The sequence below is a fragment of the Naegleria gruberi genome, assembly GCF_000004985.1.
Source record: "Naegleria gruberi genomic scaffold NAEGRscaffold_19, whole genome shotgun sequence".
In the NCBI taxonomy this organism is placed as follows: Eukaryota; Heterolobosea; class Eutetramitea; order Acrasida; family Naegleriidae; genus Naegleria; species Naegleria gruberi.
In genome coordinates, this window is record NW_003163308.1 from 29,945 (window position 1) to 51,280 (window position 21,336).

The window sequence follows — 21,336 nt, forward strand, 5'->3', positions numbered from 1 at the left end:
TTTCTTTACAATTTTAATGTAAATTTTGATTCCAAAATTGGAAGGTGAGAAAATTTCGATTTCAACCAACTTGTGAGTTTTCAATAAAAATTTTGCGTGTTTATTGCATTTGGTATCCACTTAAAACCTATTGGACAAGACTATATTTCATCTCTTGCCAACAAAATGACACCTGTCACTCATCAAAAAAAATGCAATTCATCAAGAGCCTTCAACGAACTAATTCCTTCAAAACAAATAATGCACAAGAATGGTCCAAGAAGGAGCTTGAGCTCTTCTTTCGATCTATCGGATTAGAATTATTCACTTCTAAAATATTTTCCAAGCAAAATCCTTTATTTTCATCAGTTGAAAATGGTGAAATGTTCTTGACAGCTGTCAATAATATATTTAATAATACTGATACAATGTTACAAGAGAAGAGTTCTTGTATTGACTTGTATGATCCATATGCAAAATTAGATACAAAATCACTTTCTTTTTTAGTGTCAAGTGTCAGCCATTTAATTGATGACTTGGATATTGGATTGTATAAAGTTCATGAATTGGAAGGGTTAATTGGAGCATTTTTACATATTTCTATTGATAATCAATCATATAGATCATCAAATAATTCTAAAGCAACTAAACCAAGTGCTAAATTCGATTCCATTCCAACACATCCATTAATTAAACAAAGATTGAATCAATTAAACTTGTATTTAAAGATTCAAAAGACATATTTCCAAGAATTATCAGAAAAGAATGAAAATCAAGGAAAAGAAATTGACATTTCTCATTCAGGTGAAGAAGAAAATGATTTTTACAATTTTCAACAAAATTTTGTATTGGACCATTTCATTGCTTTACAATATTTCAGATTTGATCAGAATTCTGTACAGAAAAATAAGGTAGCCAATCAAATGAGTAGTTCAAGTGAATCAGGATTAGTGGAAGATCAACAATTTTTAACAGAAGGTGTGAAATTTGGTCATTTACGTAAACTTTCCATTCAATTGAATAATTTGAAAAATAATGTGAATCATTATGATGAAAATTTCACAACTCATGAAAAGAATAAGGGTTCCAAATCATTGTTCTTTGCCTCTTCAGGTGATAAGGGATTTTTCGTTTCACAAAGTATTGAAAGTGTTGAAGCAGCATTTATTGGAAATGGAGTTGATTGTCGATTGCTGACAACTCATCAAGTGATGGAATATTTGAGATATAGAAGAATTATGAAAAAATCATCACTCTTACAAATTATTGATTTGAATGAAATTGATGGTCAAGTTTTTGTTACAATGAGAGATCCAATGGAATGGAAAGTTTTACTGTATCCATACAGGAATGAGATACCAGGCGCCAAGAATGGAAGTGTCTATGAATGTATTTGTACTTTGGCAAATGCATTGGCAAATATTGTAAAGGCAATTTGTAAGAATAATTTCAAATTGGGTGAAAATAAGGAAGCAAGGGAATTGAAACAACTTGAACTGTAATAAAATCATAATCAAATAATTAAATATTTACAATTTTTATTTTGAAATATTTACAAAGAATTTGAAACCTAGTTCAATATCTATAAAAAATTCAAAAGTGGGAAGCTAATTCGATATATTAAAATCAACAAAATCACCATCCAAATTCAATCTTTTTCTGTCTCTTCTCAATCCATTCCAAAATTCTATTCATCGTATTCTCGAAACAAACTTCAAACAGTAAATCATGATAAAGACCTGAACAAATTTCAATTTCCTTATCTTGAACAAGTGTTGTCTTCTCCATGAGGAGATTGGCACCTGATGGATCACAATATTCATCCTCTGATCCTTGTAAAACTAGAAATGGTGTTCCAATTTTGGAAATATCTTGATCTTTGAATTGTTTGGTCATTTCAAGAATTTGGAAACAACATTTTGCTTTGAGTTTTTCCTTAATGGTGAGTGGATCCTTCTTGAAATTCTCAATTTCTTCCTGACTATGAGTTCTCTTTTGTAATTTCAATTCCATGACAGACATGTTTGGCAGACAAGCGGCAATTCCTTTTGCAATTCTAGAAATTTAATGAATTTCTAAACATTTCATATGAAAAATTACTTACTTTTGGAGGAAGGCATGTAATTCTGATGGAACTGTAACCATAGGAGCACTCAGAACCATTCCATTAATAAATGCAGGTCTTTCAATGGACATGTACATGGCCACAGTAGCTCCAATTCCTTGTCCAAAGAGGAATATTGGTTTTCTTGGATTATGTTGACTTGTAGAGGTACTATTCTTTCCATGTTGAGCAAATCCATCATAACTTTCAACATCTGATTGTCTGGCAATATCCAGATTAGGTAAAAGTGGTTGAGCTGATGGAAAATGATCAACTTCCACCAAACCAGATATAATTTCCATTATAGATTTCATTTTAGAAGGTGAATATATCTGATCCACAACTGTTTCCATATTTCCACTTGATTTTGACTTTCTTTTTAAACCAGAAGTCAAACTTTTTCTATTTTTGGAAATATTCAACTCTGTTTCTGAAGAAAATGATAAAGACAATATTTCTTTACCTTCCTTATCACAAGTATTCAAATGTAGAGTTCCATTTGCAATCAAATCCAAAAACTGAATTCCATTTTGTAACCACATTGTAAAGTCGTCAATAAATGCTGGTTTTCCATCTGATTTTCCATGACCTTCCATATCGAATGAAAACACAGCAAAATGCCTCGATAATAACTCATTAGTAAGTGTTGAATATCTGCCAGCTTTTTGTAAACTTGTTTGAAAAATTTACAATTTGTTTTTTAACTTACAATGCTCGTTGAGTCCGTGACAAATAATTACAACACCACGAATCTTTAAATCTGATGGACACCATACTTGATAATGGATTCTACTAGATGGTATTTTAGATTTGATGGATTTCGAACTGGTTGAACTGTCAGTTGTCGAAGAATTTGATGGATCATTAGATGACACATCCCTGTTCACATTTTGATAGTTGCATTGGAAATAACCTGCTTGTTGGAAGGATGAAACGTTGAACGATCCGAATGATGAAAAGCTTCTTAACATTTTTTTTTAAAATGGTTTTGGCAGGTGACTTTGAAAGGTCAATAACAGTTCCGTCGTTTTTTTAAATATGATCAATCTATCTCTTCAGTTTTTGTAATTGTGGTCAGCATGCAACATTCTTATAATCAACATGTTTCGGTTAGAATACCTCTTATTTGATTATTAGAAACAAAACTAAACATTTATTTTGAACCATTTTTACACCTTTTGTAAAGGGTATTTCAGTCTGTTTAAATTCTCCTCACTTCTCAGTCCTATCTTCATCTCAGTTTATCCCGAAATATGAAACGATGAGTTTCACAAAGTTTCCAATATCTGCACGGGTGTGGACGAATCCTTTCCTCACCAAACCTCTTATAAACTCCTTCAGTTGACCATTGGTATGTTTCAATTTCAAATAATATTCGATATTCAGGAACCAAAAGTTAAAAATACGAAACAACTTAAACTTTACAATGCATCAATTCTTAGAATTAAATGTAGCAATCACACGGCAACTAAAAAAAGAATTGGAGAAGGCAAAACTGCAGTTAAGGATCATGAATGGTGATTGCTGGAAAAACGGCCTGAAGTGATCTCTGTAGTTTTTTATCAAACACACATATTTACTGCTTCACAAATGATAGAATGTATTCTTAAGTTTAATGTCGTTCCATTCAATATTGAATCAGTTTTTGAAAAATAGTATATAGCTTGTCGATAGGAGTATGGGAACTATTCGAAATTATTAGTTTTGTAAAATGTTTGGAAAAAGTGCAAAGTTATCTCCTTTCAATTTCGAACTTTCAAGACCTCACAATCTCATTGACATCAATGTTTCACTGAATCTCTACTGACCTTTCGAATAAACATTAAATATATTATTTAATACAATACATTAAAATTCCACAATCCAACAAATAAACTGTAAATCGATTCCCACTCAATTCAAATGAGATACGCAATCTTAAAGTGAACCTTATCGTTGTATTCACTTTACAGTTTCCTTCTAGGTTGTGAAAATTGAAAGCTGACGTTGAAGACTGACACGAAGAAAGACACAACAACAAAAACGAGAAAACCGCAAAACAACAAGCGCTTCATCCTTTTAAAAAAAATAATCTACATCCTATTATCAACTGCCAAATGTCACCTAAAAATTTCATCTTGGCATGTTGCCTTCTCTTCATCCTTCTCACGAGCTCAACGCTCCTGATCTCCCCAACACAAAGCAAGGAATCTCCTTCATCTGATTTCGAACTATTGGTCAAACAATTAGTCATCCAAAAAAAACAACTTGGTGACAAGTGGAATCCTAAAAAATTTATTCCAACTCGTGTTCGTAAAATAATGAAAAAGCTTGCAATTTCACTTCCAGAAAAATGTGCCAGAAGAGAAAATCAAGTTTCTGATATTTTGATTGAACAAATTCGTGATTTATCGAAATGTTTTTCTGAAAAGAAGAAATGTCCAAAATTGAATTATGAATTGACTTGTAAATGTGGACAAGAAAGAATTAGAAAGACTAAATTGGTAAATGGATTGAATTGTCCTTATTTTGAATGTAGAAAGAAGGATCAACCAACTGTTAAATGTCCATTAATTTTCACACAAGATCAGAAATGTAAAGAAGGATATTATCAAGTTGTTAAAAAGGTTAAATTTGGAAAATTGGATTGTGATAGAAAGGTTTGTGTCAAGAAGGTTGAAAAATGTCCAGAAATTTCAGTCAATTGTGCTGCTGGAGAAACTAGACAAGCTTCCAGAGATGAGAAAGGATGTCCAGTTGTTACTTGTACTAAATTGACTTGTCCACCTGAATTTACTGACAAGACTAAGGTTAAATGTAGAGATGGATGGACTTTATCTGAACAACAAGTTAATTATCAATCAATTACTTGTAATATGTTGAAATGTGTCAAGACTCCATGTCCAAGAGAATTGAGAGAAACTCGTTCTATTAAATGTAAGGTTGGACAAAGAGTTGTCAGAAAGGTTGTCACTATTAATGGAAGAGAATGTGGTAAATATGAATGTGAAGACATTGTCTGTCCACAAGAATCCAAACCACAATGTGCAGATGGTCAAGTTGCAAGAGAAATTTCAGTTTGGTATCATGGAAAGAAGTGTAATGCTTTCAGATGTATGCATGATCAATGTCCAACTGTTGAAACAAAGGAATGTAATCCAGAAACTGAACAAGTTAAAGTTTTAACATTCAAGACTGATTCTGGATTGACCTGTTATAGACAAGAATGTGAAAAGAAGAAGAAGACTTGTAAGAATGTCTGTGTTAATTATTCTCAAAGAGCTGGCAAATGTGTCAGATATGAAATGAAAGGAGAACAACAAAGATGTATCAAATGGTCATGGACTGGTTCAAATAACTGTATTGAAGAAAAGATTGTCAATCAATGTGTTAGATATGTTCAAGGTGGTCAAACTTGTACCAATAAGAAGGTTGTTACTTCATGTGCTCGTGAAGGAAGCAGACAAGAATGTACCAAATACGGTGAAAAGGAAGTTTGTGCTGAGAGAGCTGATAAGGCAGTTTGTGAAAGATACAGCACCAGAGTTGTTGGGTGTAACAAGTACAATGAAGTCACTTCATGTGCTCAATGGAATTCCATTCCAAAGACCAAATGTAAAGCTGTCAAGTATTGTGTTAAGGAACTTCCATCCAGAACTGAAAAGTACTGTACTGCCTACAAGAAGCAATGTCAAAAGGGTAAACGTGAAGTTTGTACCACAACTACTTGTCCTTGCAATAAGAAGCCAGTTACCAAGTGTAGAACTTACTACTTTGATGGATGTTGTGAAAGCAAGTGTCAATCTTGGGCAACTCGTACTGTTCCAGGAAAGTGTACTGCCTATGGATACAAACAAGAATGCACTCCAAATGGAAGTGAACGTGTCTGTGCCAAATATAAGAGCACAAAGGAATGTGTCTCTCCACGTACTGAAAAGATTTGTACCAGATGGACCAAGACTAGTTCTGAAGTCTGTTCAAAGAAGGAGAAGATTAGTGTTTGTTTATCTTCCAAATATACCAAATATTGTGCTGAAACTACTCAAAAGGAAGTTTGTGAATCATGGGCTGTCACCAATGCCAGATGTGCTGAATATAAGCAAAGCAAGGTCTGTATCAGAAAGAGTGAAGGTCAAAAGATTTGTCAACAATACCAAAGCTTTGGTGGTGAACAAGTTTGTGTTGAAAAATCAAAGGAAGATGTTTGTGCCGAATATAAGCAAATGTGTACCTACGAATAATTTCCAAGTAATAATAATAAATTGGCAAAAAGTTATTTAAAAGAATTGAATGTTAATGTCTAATATTACAATGAGTCAATATTTTGAGAAACACTTCTTTTGGTACATTTTCAAAGGTCTGTAAATCCTTTTCCATTACTTTTAGAGCAATTTCAATATCAGTCAACAGTTCATGTGATAAATGAGATAACCTAGTCCCATCTTTAACATATTGTAAATATTGTAAAACCACTTGCTTATCCCTTTGCAATTCATAAGAGGCATGTAAAAAACATTCTGTATGTTTTTGGATAGCTGTCATTACAAAATCTCTATCAGCCTTCAATGCAAAAGATGCACTTTTAAATGCATTTCCATTTTGCTCAATTGCTTGTAAAACAATTTCCTTATCATTTCTCAATTCCTCTGAGGCAAATTCAAGTGCCAATCCATCTTGGTTAACAGCAACTGTTACAATTTCCTCATCATTTCTCAATCGCTCAGAAGCGTGTTTGAGTAGAGTTCCTGCTTGACCAACAGCTAGTAACATTAATTCCTTATCATTTTTCTTGTCCTTACTCGCTTTTCGAAGAGATCCTGTTTTTAATTTGAAAGCTGTCATTAGCAATTCCCTGTCATCTTGTAAATTGAGAGAAGCATAATCAATAGGTTGCTTACTCCATCGCACAGATCTCGTGTTAATGGCTTGTAAAACTATTTCACGATCATTTCTGAGTTTGGATGATGCGTATTTAAGCGAAATTCCATTTTGATTTATGGCAGATAAAACTATCTCCTTATTGTTTTGCAATTCCTTCGAAGCATATTCAAGAGCTAATCCATTTTGACACACAGCTTGTAAGACAATTTTCTTATTCTTTTGGAACTCATATGACAAATATTTGAGAGATAGTCCATATAGCTTACAAGCTTGCATTACAATCTCCATATCATTCAATGACCGAGGAGATAAATAGAAAACATATCCCTCCCAATTAAGAGCTTTCAAAATTAATTGCTTATCATTCCTCAATTCTTCAGAAGCATATCTTAATGCACCTTCACTTTGATTAACAGCTTTCCAAACAAGTTCCCTGTCATTTTTCAATGAATAATTTAAATATTCTGGTTTGTGTCCTTCCTGTAAAATGGCCATCGAAATAACATTATTAGAAGCAAATCTAATTGCCTCTCCATTTTGTGAAATAGCTCTCAAAACAATACTCTTATCTCTCCTCAACTCTTCACTTGCAAATTCAAGTGCCAATCCATTTTGTTCAATTGCAATGTCTACAATTGTCTTTTCATTTTGTAATTCTTTATCCGCAAACGCGAGCGCTAATCCATTTTGAGAAAGAGCTTGCCTTACAACTTCCATATCTTTTTGTAATTCTTTGGAGGTATGGTTGAGAGCTAGCCCATTTTGCTTACAGGCACATATTGCAATTTCCTTATCATTTTTCAAGTCTTCACTTGCAAGTTGGAGTAATAATCCATTTCGAATAACAGATTGGTTGACTATTTGTTTATCATTTGTAAAATCTTTGAATCTCTTCAAAACATTTATATCATAATCCAAAACCCGCAACACAAACGACTTTACAGACCAAAAATTCAGCTTATCTGCAATATACATTCCATTTGATTTTTGTAAATATTCAACAATATATTTAGCATCTCTCCAATTTATGAATAATTGATCTTTAAGTAATAAATGGGAAAGGATTGGAAAGAAAATTGTTTTAAATTTTAGAGAAGTGGGAACATCTCGGATTTGAGTGGTGAGGAGAAGTGATGAATAATTACAATCTAAAATGATTGTGGTGAGTTGACCTCTCATGTTCTCCAAGTTTTCCATTTTTTAATTATTTAGAAAATCAATCTCAAAATTCCACATCCTTTTTTCTGTAAAATAATATTATTAAATCCTATTCCGAAATTAACATTATTATTGAAGACAGAATATTGTAATCATTTTGAACCTATTAATCGTTACATTTAAAGCAAGAGGGTGATGAGCACCAACCTCAGCCTTCATCAAACAGAGAGTGATATCCAACCACCATAATACAGCATCAATCCCTCACTTCCAATCCTTCTCCATTTACCATCCAACTCACACATGATCATTTAAAATTATCCAACATATTAAATCGTACCTTTTTCATTCTTCCTTACTACTACAACTCAAAGCCTTTTCTCTTCTTTATGTTGGGAATCTTTTTTATGAGTAGAAAAATGAGCGCCCTTTTTTTTGACAAACAACTCTGGACCTCAATCACAAGAGAAAAAAAATGAACGTTTGGATCACCATCGCCGCTCTTGCTGCTCTAGTATTGAATTTTGCTTGTGTTGTGGAAGCTAATTATCCAATGGTGGAGGCCTCTGTTATTGCTCTTAATAGTACAGGGAATGGTACTACACCATTTGTTTATGACTTTTGGCGTATCAACAAGCCACCAATCATTGGTGGTATAATAGTTTTAGTAGTTGGTGTAATCATTGCTATTATCGGAGGAGGTATTTATTATTGGAAGAAGAGAAGGGATGCTAGACAAACCCAACATGATGAACACGAAGATATGCATCGTCTTGAGGATGAAGATCATTAAAATAAAATCACTTTGTTTCCGAAAATTGTCGATTTGTATTCCAACAATGGTTGATCCGAAAAATGTCAATTTATTTATCTAATTCAAAAAATTGGTAATAACATATTTTATTATTAATATTAATAATGGTATGTATTAATCATTTAATCATTACTATTATTTAGATTGTATATTTGGAATAATAAATAGTATCATCAAATGGCCAATTTTTTGAGTTAATCCCGAAAAGTACCTCTTTACTGAAAAGTGCCACTTTCCAAAATTGTTAATGCAAAGGATTTTCATATTTGAAAAATACAGAGACAATCAAATTTTAATTTAAAAATTATAAATTTAATCATTAAAATTAAGTGCCTTGTGACACATTTTGTGCATGGTCACAACAAGTAATTTCAAATTATAAAGCAATGGTTTGCTAAATTCAGAACTGTACAAATCAAACAAGAACATGCATAATAAGGCACATTCCAGAGTACTGGTACGATCCTTCTCTGTTTGTTTTCTGAGTAAATTAAAGATTGGTTCCTTTTGTTGATAGAGATGCACAACTTTGGATTGATCGAATTTAAGTCTATTAGGGAGATCCTTCTTGTTGCAGAGAGCTTTGAGAACATGCTTGGCTTGTTGCCAAGTACTATCCACAATAATGAGATTAATACTTTTCATTGGTCGCTTATTGGTGGTTGAGTAGTTCTCTTGGTCTTTCCACATTTCTTTTGATAGGTCCATTTGCTTTTGTTTAATTTGTTCCACAAGTGTTTGATCCAAATCGAGAGCATCTTCACTTGGGAAGAGCAAGTAGGTCAACTCTTGTCCATAATATTTCTCCTTAAATTCAATTTCATGAGCTTCTACATCCACTAGATAAATTTCCACAAATCCCTTTGGTAATGTATCCATCAAAATCTTTCCAGTGTTTGATTTTCTGAAAAATTCCTTGGCATGCATTAGTAGAATAATCTTTAAACGTGGCTCGTCTGATTGTAATTCAGATGGCTTCTCACAATGTTCACGAACAGAGTTCAATTCCTCGGAAGGTTCTGAAACAAATGTGTCCAAATGCTTATTCTCTCTCCAAGGGAAAACCATTTGTTTACAAATGCAATAATCAATATTTAACCAACAATATGGACAACAACGAATTGGTGATTGTTTAAATATTTCATCAATTAAAAAGTAGGCCATTCTTCTCTGAACCGTATAGTATTGTTTCTCCTTGTGTTTTTCCTTTTCGGAGAGTCCAACTCCTTCCTTCTGTGCCTTCCTAATCATTTCATGATCTTGCTCTGATTTTGGTGTTGGCACTGGAGTCTTGTCTTTTAATTCCTTCAACTGTGGGAAATATTTTGACATGACTCTAAACAAGTCATGCTCCCAAAAGTGACAATAATGTGGATTGTGTGGAATACTGAGATGGTGAGTATCATAGAGAGTTTCAAGTTTTGGTTTTTTAGCTTCGGAATTTTCAACATGTTGTTGCTGTTCGGAATCATTTGTTGTTGGACTTGCTGAACAACTATGAGATGAAGATGTTTCCTCTGTTGCTTGTCTTTTCATTTTTTAAATATTGAATAACAAACAGCAAGCAGTTGGATATTGCACCTTTACAGTCATTTTCAATAATTGAAGATTTTACAGAGATTGCGCATTCATTTAAATATAATTTATTAGTTCTTTTTTGATAAAGAACTAATGGAATTGTGAAGTAATTGTCTACTATTATTGTAGTGTGAAGGAATAATAATAACAATACTACAGTGTTGCATTAGGTAGGTTTGTGTTTGTGGATTGAATTACATTGGAAGGGTGATGGTATTATTGGAATAGTGTGTTTCTGCTGATTGAATTTAAAAGATGAGCAAGAGTTTTGGATTCTTCTTGACAGCTTCTTGAATTTCCTCAAGTGAAATTTCACCATCTCCATTAATATCAGCAAAGTCCATCAATTGCTTCACTCGTTGTGAGATAATGTGCTTGAATTTTTCACTATCAACATCATGTCCTAACAAACGGAATGTATCCTTCATACCTTGTTCCAATTCAACTGAAGTTAAACGACCATCACCATCAGCATCGTACAACAAGAAGGTAACTTCAATGATTTTGCTTGGATCTTGTTCTGTTTGAGTTGGAGCAGTGATGGAGAGGTAGAGAATGAATTCTTCAAAACTAATACTACCATCTGTTGGAATATATTGTTAGTTTGTTGTGTTTTAGTTATATTGTTGTTAGGTTGATAATAATTGTTTTAGAATGTTCATCATTGGATGAATAAGTAGTTTTTGTATCATTCACGTTGTTGTTATTGATCAAAAGTTAAACCGAAATTCATCATATTTTGTTAAAATATATTAATAGTAACGGATCAAGTTATTATTATTGATACAAATATATTCGATAGTTAAATGTGTTACCAAGTAAAAACATCATATTAATTCCAAATTATTATGTTATAAACATTTAAATATATATAAATTTAAATTATTATCATTAACATACCTCTATTACGATCATAGGAACGGAACAAGTGATCTATTGGAGCATCCTTTGGAAGGTTAGGGAAAATACCAATAGCCTTTATCCACTTTTTAAAACCATCCTTGTCCATTTCCTTATCACCAAACATATCCAACCATATCTTTCTGTAACGTTTGATATCCTTCTTTGAGACTGTATTCAATAATAATTACAAAGTAGTACCATCATCATTATATTCATCCAACACAATGTTATTGTTATTATTGTTGAATTCAGCATTAAACCATCAAAATATTACAAATTTCGCCCGTAGATCAACACAAATTATCATCATATGAATTTACAAGCATTCATTATTAGCACATATTCATCATCAATCATATGTTTGCAATTTTTGTTATTGTTGTTGTTCCACAAACAACACGGTGAGAAGAGAACGTTGAAAATTACAGTAAAATTTGGCGGGCAAACATTTTTGGTCGTCATCACGGAATGAATATATTAAATATTATGATGAGATTTAATATATTATTAAATAATGTTATTACATACGTCTATTCTCAGCAATTTCTTGCCAGTCGTGAATTTGCTTTGTAGAAATTCCCTTTTGATTTTCGTTACCCATGATTTCTCTTATATACAATTATTCTAAAGGTTTAGTTTCGATTATTGTTCTCTTCAAACTTGTCTTTTATTAAGAATTTGTTGTTGGAAATTTTTGTATAAAGACAGCGTTGTCTGCGTTGTAATAACAATCTAACGTTTTTTTTTGATTTGTTGACATTGACGTTTGGCATCATAGTTCCGTTATGAGGCTTTGTGTTGAACGATATAATTATTAAAATAAAGTTAATTGGCTTAGTACGTTGAAGAAAGTGGATCAGTGATAAGAACTGACCTTCAGTTACATGTTTCCACTGGTTTAGTTTCTTTCGACTACTTTCCTTTATGTTTAAAAGAGAATGATAAGGTGTTGATGAATGTCAATTGTTGGACTACTTGCGGGTTCAATAATGGAAATTTTCAATCACCATCAAAAATAATACAAATTAGTACAAAAACACTTTCATTTGAAAAAGAAAATAAAAAAATTGAAATGCAAATTCTTGGTTCTTACAACCATCGTCAAATTTGAACTGAATGGACCCTGGAAATAATTTTCAAATTCAACAAATTTTGTACTCAAAAATCGTAAAATTAATAAAAATGTTAGTTTTAAATGAATTCAAACAGAAATTGTAAACCCTCATTGTAAAATGTTAAATTATAATCCACCAAATACAGAAAACAAATGTCTTAAATTGGCAGATCAAAACCAAACATTAAATCCCATTGGATTTCTTTTTTAACAAGATTACAACAGGTCACTTGTCGATTATTTTCATCGATAAAAAAATGTCTCAACACCTGTCATTAAAATATCTACTATTACTTGCATTTTTGCAATTTCTCACACTCCAACTCCTCACCACACATGCCTACATTATCAATATTGAAAGTTTTAATCCGACTTATTTACAATTTTGCTTGTCGGATGCCAAAAACTCTTCACAAGTTTTCACAAATGTTCAAATCATGACTTATGACTGGGAAACAAATATTGAAAATCCAGTTTTGACATATTATCCAATGCAGAATTATGCTAAAAATTGCTATTATTTGGGAGCTCCCACAAATGCTCATATTTTCTTTCTTCCAGCTACTGTAAAGTTTTCCATAAATGGAAATGAACAGGTTGAGTTGAAGAATATAATTTCACAAATGAGTGTTATGAAAATAGATACTTCAACTGTTAATCAAACTATTTCTCATGCAAACGAATTGAAAATTCCAATTGCAAATCAAACATTTGCCTATCAAACAGTTGTAACCTATTTCACACCAAATGCAGGAGCTTGTCAATTGAATCCAATTCCAACTGAATATGCCACCATGTATGCAGCCATTAGAGTTCAGGATTGGTCAACTTCCAGAGTTTGTGGTCAATGTTTACGTCTATGCAATGCCACTGGTCATTCTGTTGAAGTTTTAGTTACTGACATGTGTCCATTTCCTAATTTATGTACCAGATACAATTGGTTAGATATAAGTGATACTGCCTTTAATTATCTGAGTGGAGGAAACTTGGGATGGGGAGTTCAACAATTAACTTGGAGATTTGTCCAATGCACAAAATTCAAATCTTCAACTCCATCACCAAATATGAGTTTTCTCTTTACTGATTACTCGAGAAATTATGGATTTGAATTACAAGTGAGAAATTTCAATATTGGATTGAAATCTGTCGATATTCAAAGTAAAGTTCAGGGAAATTGGATTTCATTGAATAGAACTGAGGGAAATACTTGGTTATACACAACTGGAAATGTTATTACATGTCCATGTAGAGTGAGATTGACATCCATTTCTGGACAGGTTGTTATTGATGAAAATGCAGTCAACCAAGACATTGGATCACTTCCTAAAAAACCAGAATATTTGAATACAACTGTTCAATTTGATAACATTCCAAGTGGATATGAAAGTTCCAATTCATGCATTCCTTCAGTATTCAATCCAATCACTCCAATCACTTCTACCAATCAACCAAGAGGTTCAAACAGTTCGAGAATGGTAAATGCTTCCTCAACACATTTCATTAATGGATTCATTGCTTTAAGCTGTTTATTATTATTCTTCTTTTAATATTAACTTTTGAATATTAAACATCATCATTTTCATAATCAAGTAAAGTAAATATTAAATAAAATTAAATTTTTGAAAATAATAAAAAATTCCGTGATCCGAAAAAAAATGGTTAAAATTCAAACTCTTATCAAGAATCGATTATCGCAATTTTTTAAGCAACTCGCAACGAGTAGTACCATCATTGTTGGTTATTTGATCGGATTGAATAAGGTTGATCAACAAAATGATGAGCAAGTTATTCTCAACTTTATGAAGAGTCTTTCAAATTTTGATCAAGATGAATTGGATTTAATGCAGCAAGTGATTATTCCGAATGGAATGGACATGTTGGGAATTTATATTACTGCTAATAGTGTTGGAAAATTGTTGGGAGAGGCTGCGTTGAGTGATTTGGTTCAAAATTTGCCTCTATTGATAAGTAAACAATTCAACAAATTGATCGGAAGAGAATTATTAATAATGGTTGGTGGAGCATCATCAATTGATTTGTATAGAGTGAGTAAGGACAATAATTGTACAATGGAAAGTTTTGAAGAGTTTTCCGAATTGAATATTATTGGAGATAGAGGAGATTTGTCCAATTTAAAGGAAGATCAATTATCTTGTGTGATTGCTCGTGTTCATTGCGATTTGAACATTGTCTATCAAGTAGATTCCAGTAACAAGTCAGAAAATGACTCTACAGTAGAGAGCTTTAAACGTCAAACTGACAGATTTATTCAAACTTTGAAAAAGCCAGAAAATGTAATATTGAAAACTCTTCCAGAACAATCAGAAACAGCCACCCCTTCTCGTAAGAATAAGAATGCTCAACAAGCATCCAATAATTTGGTAGCCAGTGTGGAGATTCATGACTCTGCAGAGACTCTCTCACAAAATGTGGAAACCATCTTGCCAGAAAAACTCTCCCTCATCGATCAATCTACACAACATCTCAAAGTTGATGCCAATTTTAACAAGAAGGAAACTACCAAGAATAAGAAGAAAAAGCTCCCAAAACAAACCCTTGGAGAATTCCTTAAAACTACAGAAAAATTGAACGATGCCTCACAAACCATGACAACCATTTCTAAAATTCTGCACTTGAATTGTTTTGTCAGCATGGCTCCAAATCAATATAGTACCGAGCAAGGAATTGTCATTTCAACAGACAAAAAACTCACAAATTGTACCATCAGCTTGGAATCTTCATCTTATATTCCAGTAAGTGCTTTAAAGAAATCACTCTCCCTTGGAAGAATTCGTGAAATTGTCATTGAAGGATTAATCAAACAACTCGTCTATATTAGTAACAATATTGGAAAGGGATTCCTTGTTACAAGTGTTGGAGCTAACAAGTCTTTAAAGAATATTGGATTTTACCAATTCCTTCCAAAGGATTATCCTCACATTTTCACATGTTGCTACCCATTCTACAGTGAAGATCTCGTTTTTGAACAACGAAATGAACAATATTGCATCAAATTGAGAGAGGAATATCACAAGAGACTCTACTTTTCACTCAAGCAACCATTCATTAGAACTAATCAGGCATTGGCTTTTGGACGCTCTTCCAAATCCAAAGTTAGTGATTTTAACAAGAAGATCTTGAATGTTCACAATTATGTTGGCTATCCTTCCACAATCAAATCATCAGGAGCCAATAATTTACATCTTGTTCGTGGCGACTATTTATATGCTCACTATTGCCAAGATAAATTCAATGATGAAGGATGGGGATGTGCCTACAGAAGTCTTCAAACACTTATTTCACATGCTCAATATCATTCTGGTTCTCTCGTTGTCAACTTGCCAACCCATGATGAAATTCAAAAGTGTCTAGTAGATTGTGGAGATAAGCAAAGTCCTTCTTGGGCTCTTCTCAATGGATTGGCGCTTTTGAAAATACCATTGTTCTGGAAAAGTGGTGCGGTATTCAAAGTAAAGTTCTGTATGTAAATAGAGGTGATGAAATGAATTCACATGCAAGAGCCATCGCCAATCACTTTGATGTTAATGGTAGTCCAATTATGATAGGAGGTGGTGTTCTTGCATACACCATGTTGGGAATTGAATTTGATGAAATGACTGGAGAGGTATCCTACCTCATTTTGGATCCTCATTTCACTGGTAGTATTAGTGACCCAGAATATTTGGAAGATGTCATTTCAGGAGGATGGTGCGGATGGAAGACCAGAGAACAAGTATTCAAAGATAGTGTCTTTTACAATTTGTGTATGCCTCAATTAACAGCAGATTCTGTTTAAATAAATCAGTTTACAAAAAATAATTTATTACAATTTCATAAAGTGTTTACCTGTGACTGGACAAACGTTCATGTTTTTAGCACAAATATAATGTGTAACGACACCATTAGGATAACAAACAAAGGCACTCATACCTAATTTCTTATTGCACACTGCACAAGTTCTATCTGGTTTAACCTTTACAACTCTCTTTCTTTCCTTAATGACTTCTTCGTGAACTTGGAGATTCTCAGATCGATTGATATTTTTCATAATTTGAGCACGTCTCTTTTGTTCCGTATGGCACCTCAGAGTTGCTTCAAAGTACTTCATCAAATCAGATATTGGAACATTTTCTGGGAGCAATTTAATTGCCTTGATCAAGTCAATCTTTGAAAAGTGACGTTCCAATAATCCAATAGCATCTTCAAAGAATAAATTGTTTTCTGTACTGGCACTTTGCTTTAAAATCATATTGAGAAGAATGATAAATATTTCCCTACTTTCTTCACTTCCATCTGGATTATAGTGTTGCTCGCAATATTTCTCAGCCTTATCCATACTTTCCAATTTGGTAACATAGATAGTCAGAGCTTGGGAGTGTCTATTAATCTTACTCAACAAAATAGCTCTCTCTTCGTACAGGGAATCGAATGGGAATCTCGAAAGCATCTTTTCAGAGTGGTAAAAAGTAGAGTGGGTCAAAAAGTCGTTCATTCTACGCTTGACATCCTTAACTGGTTGAAGGAGTCCAGGAATACTATCTTCCTCATAGTTGGATGCTGATGTTGAGTATTTGGTCACATATTCCAAATAGTACAATAAAAGTTGATTGTGAAGGTTTGGATCCACAGATTTTTCAACCTTAATCAAGTGTTCCAAATAGGCAATCTTCATGGCCAGAGCATGATCAAACAAATCCAAGTGAGATAAAATTTCATTTACACTAATTGGACAATTTGGTACTTGGAAAATCTTTAAACCACGAAGTGGCTCAGCACTGAGTACCCACTTTGAGAATTCTAAAATGTACTGTTGTCCTTCTCCAACCTGTTGTAATTCCTTCAAATAGTTAATAGTTGGCATGACACCAATCAAGTCGGTGTAAATAGATGTTGCTGATGACTTGTCTCCCAATAATTTCAACAATTCAAGAGCTCTATCGTGCAACCCTTTGGTCTTGTAGAAGAGAACCAACTCTCTAAACTTTTGATGGGAGTGGAGGGTCTTTTGACTGTCCATAATGTTACAATGATTTGGTTGGGTGATAAAATCTTCAACGTGAGGGTCATTAGTGTATAAAAGTGCCTTCAATAATGCTGTATCAACTGCCTCAGCTTCATCTAGAGCTTGCTCATTCAAATCCTTTTCTGTTGTTCTTCTGTGAAGCAAGTATTGAATCAGGGCTTGAAGGGCCTTATTTCTTTGTTCAATATCCTTTAAAAAGTGATCAATCTTTCGTTGCTCTTCAGAAGTGTAAGGGAGGGAGAATTTAAATGAAGATTTTGGTGGTAACAAATCAGGGAAGAGTGAAATAATCATACGTGGATCATCTTTAGTCTTATCAAAATGTTCCATTGCCTTGTCAAATTCACCTTTGGCAAACAAGTGAAAACCAAATTGTGTGTGAATGGAACTAACTCTCCAATCTTCAATCTTATATCTGGTATTCTCTACAGTATTACAGAGATGGAGAGCCAATTCAAATTGTTGATTGGATAAGAGTTCTCCAGCTTGCAAATCAAATTGTTTCATTACCATAACATAGATGGAACTCTTTGAAGCGAGGAAAATTCTATTTTCTGGATCAATGGTGTCATCTCTGTCGAGTTCATTTCTTACCTTGAATCCAACACCCATACCATGATCCATATTTTCTGGATGATCCAAATCAATGAAATTCTGTTGACTTGTTGTAATGATATCCTTGAGTGGAAGACTCTGAATGAAAGTATCCTTTTTCACAGTGGTACTCAAAATTCTAACCTCAACAAAAACAGAGAGTGGTGCAATGAGGTATGGTTTCAAATAGCCAATCATGTTTGGAGCTTCACTCCATCCAATACCATGTGATCGTGAAGGTTTACCAGAAAAGTTGATGGTCACACCAATTCCATTCAAAACCACAATAGTTTCATTGGGAAGTGATAATCCAAGAGTATTTTGTTGTGAAACACCTGTATCGAAAAGTTTTTGTGGCATGGCAGATGGCTTTAATACATCAATTAATGAATATTCCTTTTTGAAACCAACACAGAGCTTGTCGCCACTCCAATTCAAAGATTTGGCAGCATCTGGCAGAACCAATTCCTGTTGATATTTAAATTTAGATTCCTTACTACCATATTCAAAGATTGAAATCTTTTTCTTTGATGCAACTGCCATTGTAAATTCACCATTGTGCTTTTTCAGAGCAAAAAACATGCATCCCTTCAATTGATTTTGCTATCAATTTAATTACACTCAAAATATTCCAAATTATTCTTACCTTTAAATTCTTGAGTGTATCAATTTCACTCAACATTCCGAGAGTATATACTTTAATAAATCCATCTGTCAAACAAATCAACATTCCCAATTCTGGAACTGAGCACATTTGAGTGATTGGCTTTTTGCTAAATTGTTTCTTTTGACTGTCCAGAGCACAAGTAAACTTTTCCTTGTTTGCCTTTTTATCATATCGAATATTGTAAAGGGATAAGGTACCATCAGTGGTGGCCACAAAAAGAGTATTGCACCACACACACAATGATTCTACCTTTCCCAATCCATCCAATAATTGGAAATATTCAAAGGCTGTATGTCCCATTGTTTTAATAAATTATTCTTCTTCCGAATATAAAATCCAACAAATTAATTTCCTATAACTATTGTGTCTCTGATCTTGTTCAACAATTCCGTTCTTTCGATCTATCGTATTTGATGCTGATGATAATATTTTCAGAGTTTGATTATTATTATCGTGTGATGACCAAGAAGAACGAGAAAAGATTTTTTTATAAAATTAAAATTGAATTTTATTGTTTTAAAAAAAACTAATAAAAGATTTTATTTGTTCCAGCCAACAGAAAGCTGTTTTTTACCTTCTTCTCATTACTGTTCGTGTCGATTTGATAGCGATTTGATGGATTGTATTTTAATTGATTGTGCCTCTCTTAAAGCGGAGGTAACTACTTTCTTCTACAAACTTGTATGTGCGGAGAAGGAAATCCTCGTGCTTCCTCTCTTCATATCTTCATAATAAAAAGTTTATTCTTCAAAATATTTAATAGATAAGAGATTATCAAAAAATTTGCCAACCAACCACCAGATTCTGTTTGATTAGCAAAATCCGCTTTGCAATTGTTTATTCACTGCGTTTTAAATACGTTTTCTTCATCATCAGAGAGAGTGGTTTTTAAAAAGTTGTGTGTTTGGTTTAATCAATAGTACAATTCACTAGAACAATAACAACAAATCTTCATCATTAACTTCTCTCTAGGTTTTACTTACAATATCAAGTAATATATTAAAGCGCACATCTTATATCTAATAAGGAGAACAACAAGTCTACTACTATTAGAATAATATTATTTAAATTATTTACACACCACCATCATAATACAAATTGGTAACAATACGGAAGGATAACAATTTAATTATCATCAACTACCATCATTAATTTAAACAACATCACATCAAAATATAAAAGCGAATAACAATGCTGTCAGATTCTAATTCCTTCATGATGGAAGATCAACAAATGCCTCCTTCTTCGTCATCTTCTTCTGCTTCTTCTTCCCCTGCTCCTTCCTCTCCACTTTCACCTCATCATACAGCAACTTTTGAAACAAACATGCTTGATGAATATGGAAGCAGTATCAATCACCCTTCTAAGCCACTTAACACAACAAATACAGCAACAACAACACTAAATAATGCATCCAACAATAATATAGAACACATGAGATCAGCTGGCAATGATGATTCTTTACCACCTATTGCTTCCATACCACCAAACAATTCAACTTCTCGTGTTGTTAATGTTGGGCCAATTATGAATGCAATTCAAGCTTATAGTGGTAATAATGGTAATAGTACACTTGTTGATAATGTAAATGTCAGAATATCCTCCGCCTCATCTTCATGTTCAACCATTTCAGATCATTCTATGAATAATACAATGATTAATGGACAAGCACCAAAACCACTTAATGATTTTGAAAATGTATTTGCTAGTTTCAAGAAGAGAAATAGAGAACAATACGAAAATAATAATCAATCCTCGTCATCATCTGATCCAGTTTCATATATTAGAGATTTGGAAGATAAAATTGATTTTATGGCACAATTAGTCACTATTCAATCTGCCAAAATGAGAAAGATGGAAATGAGATTGAAAAAATTGGAAAACTTACTTCCTCAATCAGGGGATGAATTTGTAAATTCAGGCAATCTTCATCGTATGCCACATAGTGATGAGTTATCATCAATTAGTGATGATATACCAACATTTTCAGCACCAAAGAAGGAAAAGGGTAATAGACAACCTAATGCCTATAATATTTTCATGAAGGGAGAAATTCAACGTATTCGAACAACTCACACAGAATTAACACAAAAACAGGCATTTAAACTTGCTGCCAATAATTGGACTTTGAAGAAATCTGAAATCCTTGGAGCTTCAAATGGTTCACAGAAAAAACCAGACGACAGAACTAGCACAGTAAGCACACCTAGTGATACTACCATGGCAGATTCACTTTCTGAAACACCACTCAATCAACTTGACGAAAAGTAAAGATTTAATTTTTCAAATATGATGACCCATTCATCAGATTTACTATTATCAAGAGTTGACCAACCTGGCCATTCAAAATTTCTATTTCTTCTAGGAAAGGATGTGGATTGCCTCTTGGATTTGATGAGAAAAAGGTCTTTTTAGATTTTTCAAAGAAAAAGAATCTTCACAACTCATGTTTCCTAATACCAACAACATTCAATAATTTATTATCATTTTGCAAAACAGAAATATACTTTAACAGATAATAATATGGCATTCGGATCGTGCG

At 33.0% G+C, this 21,336-nt stretch overlaps 11 protein-coding genes across 11 annotated transcripts; 6 read left to right on the forward strand and 5 right to left on the reverse strand.

The window, feature by feature from the left end:
- Positions 1-191: 191 nt before the first annotated feature.
- Positions 192-1,481, forward strand: NAEGRDRAFT_48411 (uncharacterized protein; the record flags this gene model as incomplete). The annotated part of the gene is made up of 1 exon (XM_002677993.1): positions 192-1,481. The coding sequence occupies one exon, from the start codon at positions 192-194 to the stop codon at positions 1,479-1,481; it is 1,290 nt and encodes a 429-aa protein (XP_002678039.1).
- Positions 1,482-1,614: 133 nt separating this feature from the next.
- NAEGRDRAFT_66550 (uncharacterized protein) lies at positions 1,615-3,054 on the reverse strand (the record flags this gene model as incomplete). The annotated part of the gene is made up of 3 exons (XM_002678108.1): positions 1,615-2,035; positions 2,084-2,672; positions 2,793-3,054. 3 exons carry the CDS (start codon positions 3,052-3,054, stop codon positions 1,615-1,617), a joined length of 1,272 nt encoding a protein of 423 aa, XP_002678154.1.
- Positions 3,055-4,157: 1,103 nt separating this feature from the next.
- NAEGRDRAFT_57793 (uncharacterized protein) lies at positions 4,158-6,341 on the forward strand. The gene has a single exon (XM_002677994.1). The coding sequence runs from the start codon at positions 4,180-4,182 to the stop codon at positions 6,301-6,303; it is 2,124 nt and encodes a 707-aa protein (XP_002678040.1). The 5' UTR covers positions 4,158-4,179; the 3' UTR covers positions 6,304-6,341.
- Positions 6,342-6,355: 14 nt separating this feature from the next.
- Positions 6,356-8,140, reverse strand: NAEGRDRAFT_66552 (uncharacterized protein; the record flags this gene model as incomplete). Its single annotated transcript, XM_002678109.1, has 1 exon — positions 6,356-8,140. The coding sequence occupies one exon, from the start codon at positions 8,138-8,140 to the stop codon at positions 6,356-6,358; it is 1,785 nt and encodes a 594-aa protein (XP_002678155.1).
- A 436-nt stretch (positions 8,141-8,576) lies between these two features.
- Positions 8,577-8,894, forward strand: NAEGRDRAFT_66553 (uncharacterized protein; the record flags this gene model as incomplete). Its single annotated transcript, XM_002677995.1, has 1 exon — positions 8,577-8,894. One exon carries the CDS (start codon positions 8,577-8,579, stop codon positions 8,892-8,894), a length of 318 nt encoding a protein of 105 aa, XP_002678041.1.
- A 333-nt stretch (positions 8,895-9,227) lies between these two features.
- NAEGRDRAFT_66554 (uncharacterized protein) lies at positions 9,228-10,451 on the reverse strand (the record flags this gene model as incomplete). Its single annotated transcript, XM_002678110.1, has 1 exon — positions 9,228-10,451. One exon carries the CDS (start codon positions 10,449-10,451, stop codon positions 9,228-9,230), a length of 1,224 nt encoding a protein of 407 aa, XP_002678156.1.
- Positions 10,452-10,544: 93 nt separating this feature from the next.
- Positions 10,545-12,077, reverse strand: NAEGRDRAFT_56128 (LOC495147 protein-like protein). The gene is made up of 3 exons (XM_002678111.1): positions 11,925-12,077; positions 11,394-11,564; positions 10,545-11,076 (listed from the first exon to the last, which is right to left on the reverse strand). The coding sequence occupies exons 1-3, from the start codon at positions 11,995-11,997 to the stop codon at positions 10,742-10,744; spliced, it is 579 nt and encodes a 192-aa protein (XP_002678157.1). The 5' UTR covers positions 11,998-12,077; the 3' UTR covers positions 10,545-10,741.
- Positions 12,078-12,767: 690 nt separating this feature from the next.
- On the forward strand, positions 12,768-14,057 carry NAEGRDRAFT_66556 (uncharacterized protein; the record flags this gene model as incomplete). Its single annotated transcript, XM_002677996.1, has 1 exon — positions 12,768-14,057. The coding sequence occupies one exon, from the start codon at positions 12,768-12,770 to the stop codon at positions 14,055-14,057; it is 1,290 nt and encodes a 429-aa protein (XP_002678042.1).
- A 108-nt stretch (positions 14,058-14,165) lies between these two features.
- Positions 14,166-15,998, forward strand: NAEGRDRAFT_66557 (uncharacterized protein; the record flags this gene model as incomplete). The annotated part of the gene is made up of 1 exon (XM_002677997.1): positions 14,166-15,998. One exon carries the CDS (start codon positions 14,166-14,168, stop codon positions 15,996-15,998), a length of 1,833 nt encoding a protein of 610 aa, XP_002678043.1.
- Positions 15,999-16,304: 306 nt separating this feature from the next.
- Positions 16,305-19,234, reverse strand: NAEGRDRAFT_57795 (CNH domain-containing protein). Its single transcript, XM_002678112.1, has 2 exons — positions 18,774-19,234; positions 16,305-18,730 (listed from the first exon to the last, which is right to left on the reverse strand). Exons 1-2 carry the CDS (start codon positions 19,092-19,094, stop codon positions 16,334-16,336), a joined length of 2,718 nt encoding a protein of 905 aa, XP_002678158.1. The 5' UTR covers positions 19,095-19,234; the 3' UTR covers positions 16,305-16,333.
- Positions 19,235-19,985: 751 nt separating this feature from the next.
- On the forward strand, positions 19,986-21,065 carry NAEGRDRAFT_48419 (uncharacterized protein; the record flags this gene model as incomplete). The annotated part of the gene is made up of 1 exon (XM_002677998.1): positions 19,986-21,065. The coding sequence occupies one exon, from the start codon at positions 19,986-19,988 to the stop codon at positions 21,063-21,065; it is 1,080 nt and encodes a 359-aa protein (XP_002678044.1).
- Between the last annotated feature and the right edge of the window lie 271 nt (positions 21,066-21,336).

Coding starts and splice junctions, on each gene's coding strand:
- NAEGRDRAFT_57793 (XM_002677994.1), top strand. CDS start 4,180: ATGTCACCTAAAAATTTCATCTTGGCATGTTGCCTTCTCTTCATCCTT.
- NAEGRDRAFT_57795 (XM_002678112.1), bottom strand. CDS start 19,094: ATGGGACATACAGCCTTTGAATATTTCCAATTATTGGATGGATTGGGA. Junction 18,731..18,773: donor ATACACTCAAGAATTTAAAG/GTAAGAATAATT, acceptor TTAAATTGATAG/CAAAATCAATTGAAGGGATG.
- NAEGRDRAFT_56128 (XM_002678111.1), bottom strand. CDS start 11,997: ATGGGTAACGAAAATCAAAAGGGAATTTCTACAAAGCAAATTCACGAC. Junction 11,565..11,924: donor AGAAATTGCTGAGAATAGAC/GTATGTAATAAC, acceptor TATTGAATACAG/TCTCAAAGAAGGATATCAAA. Junction 11,077..11,393: donor TTCCTATGATCGTAATAGAG/GTATGTTAATGA, acceptor ATATTCCAACAG/ATGGTAGTATTAGTTTTGAA.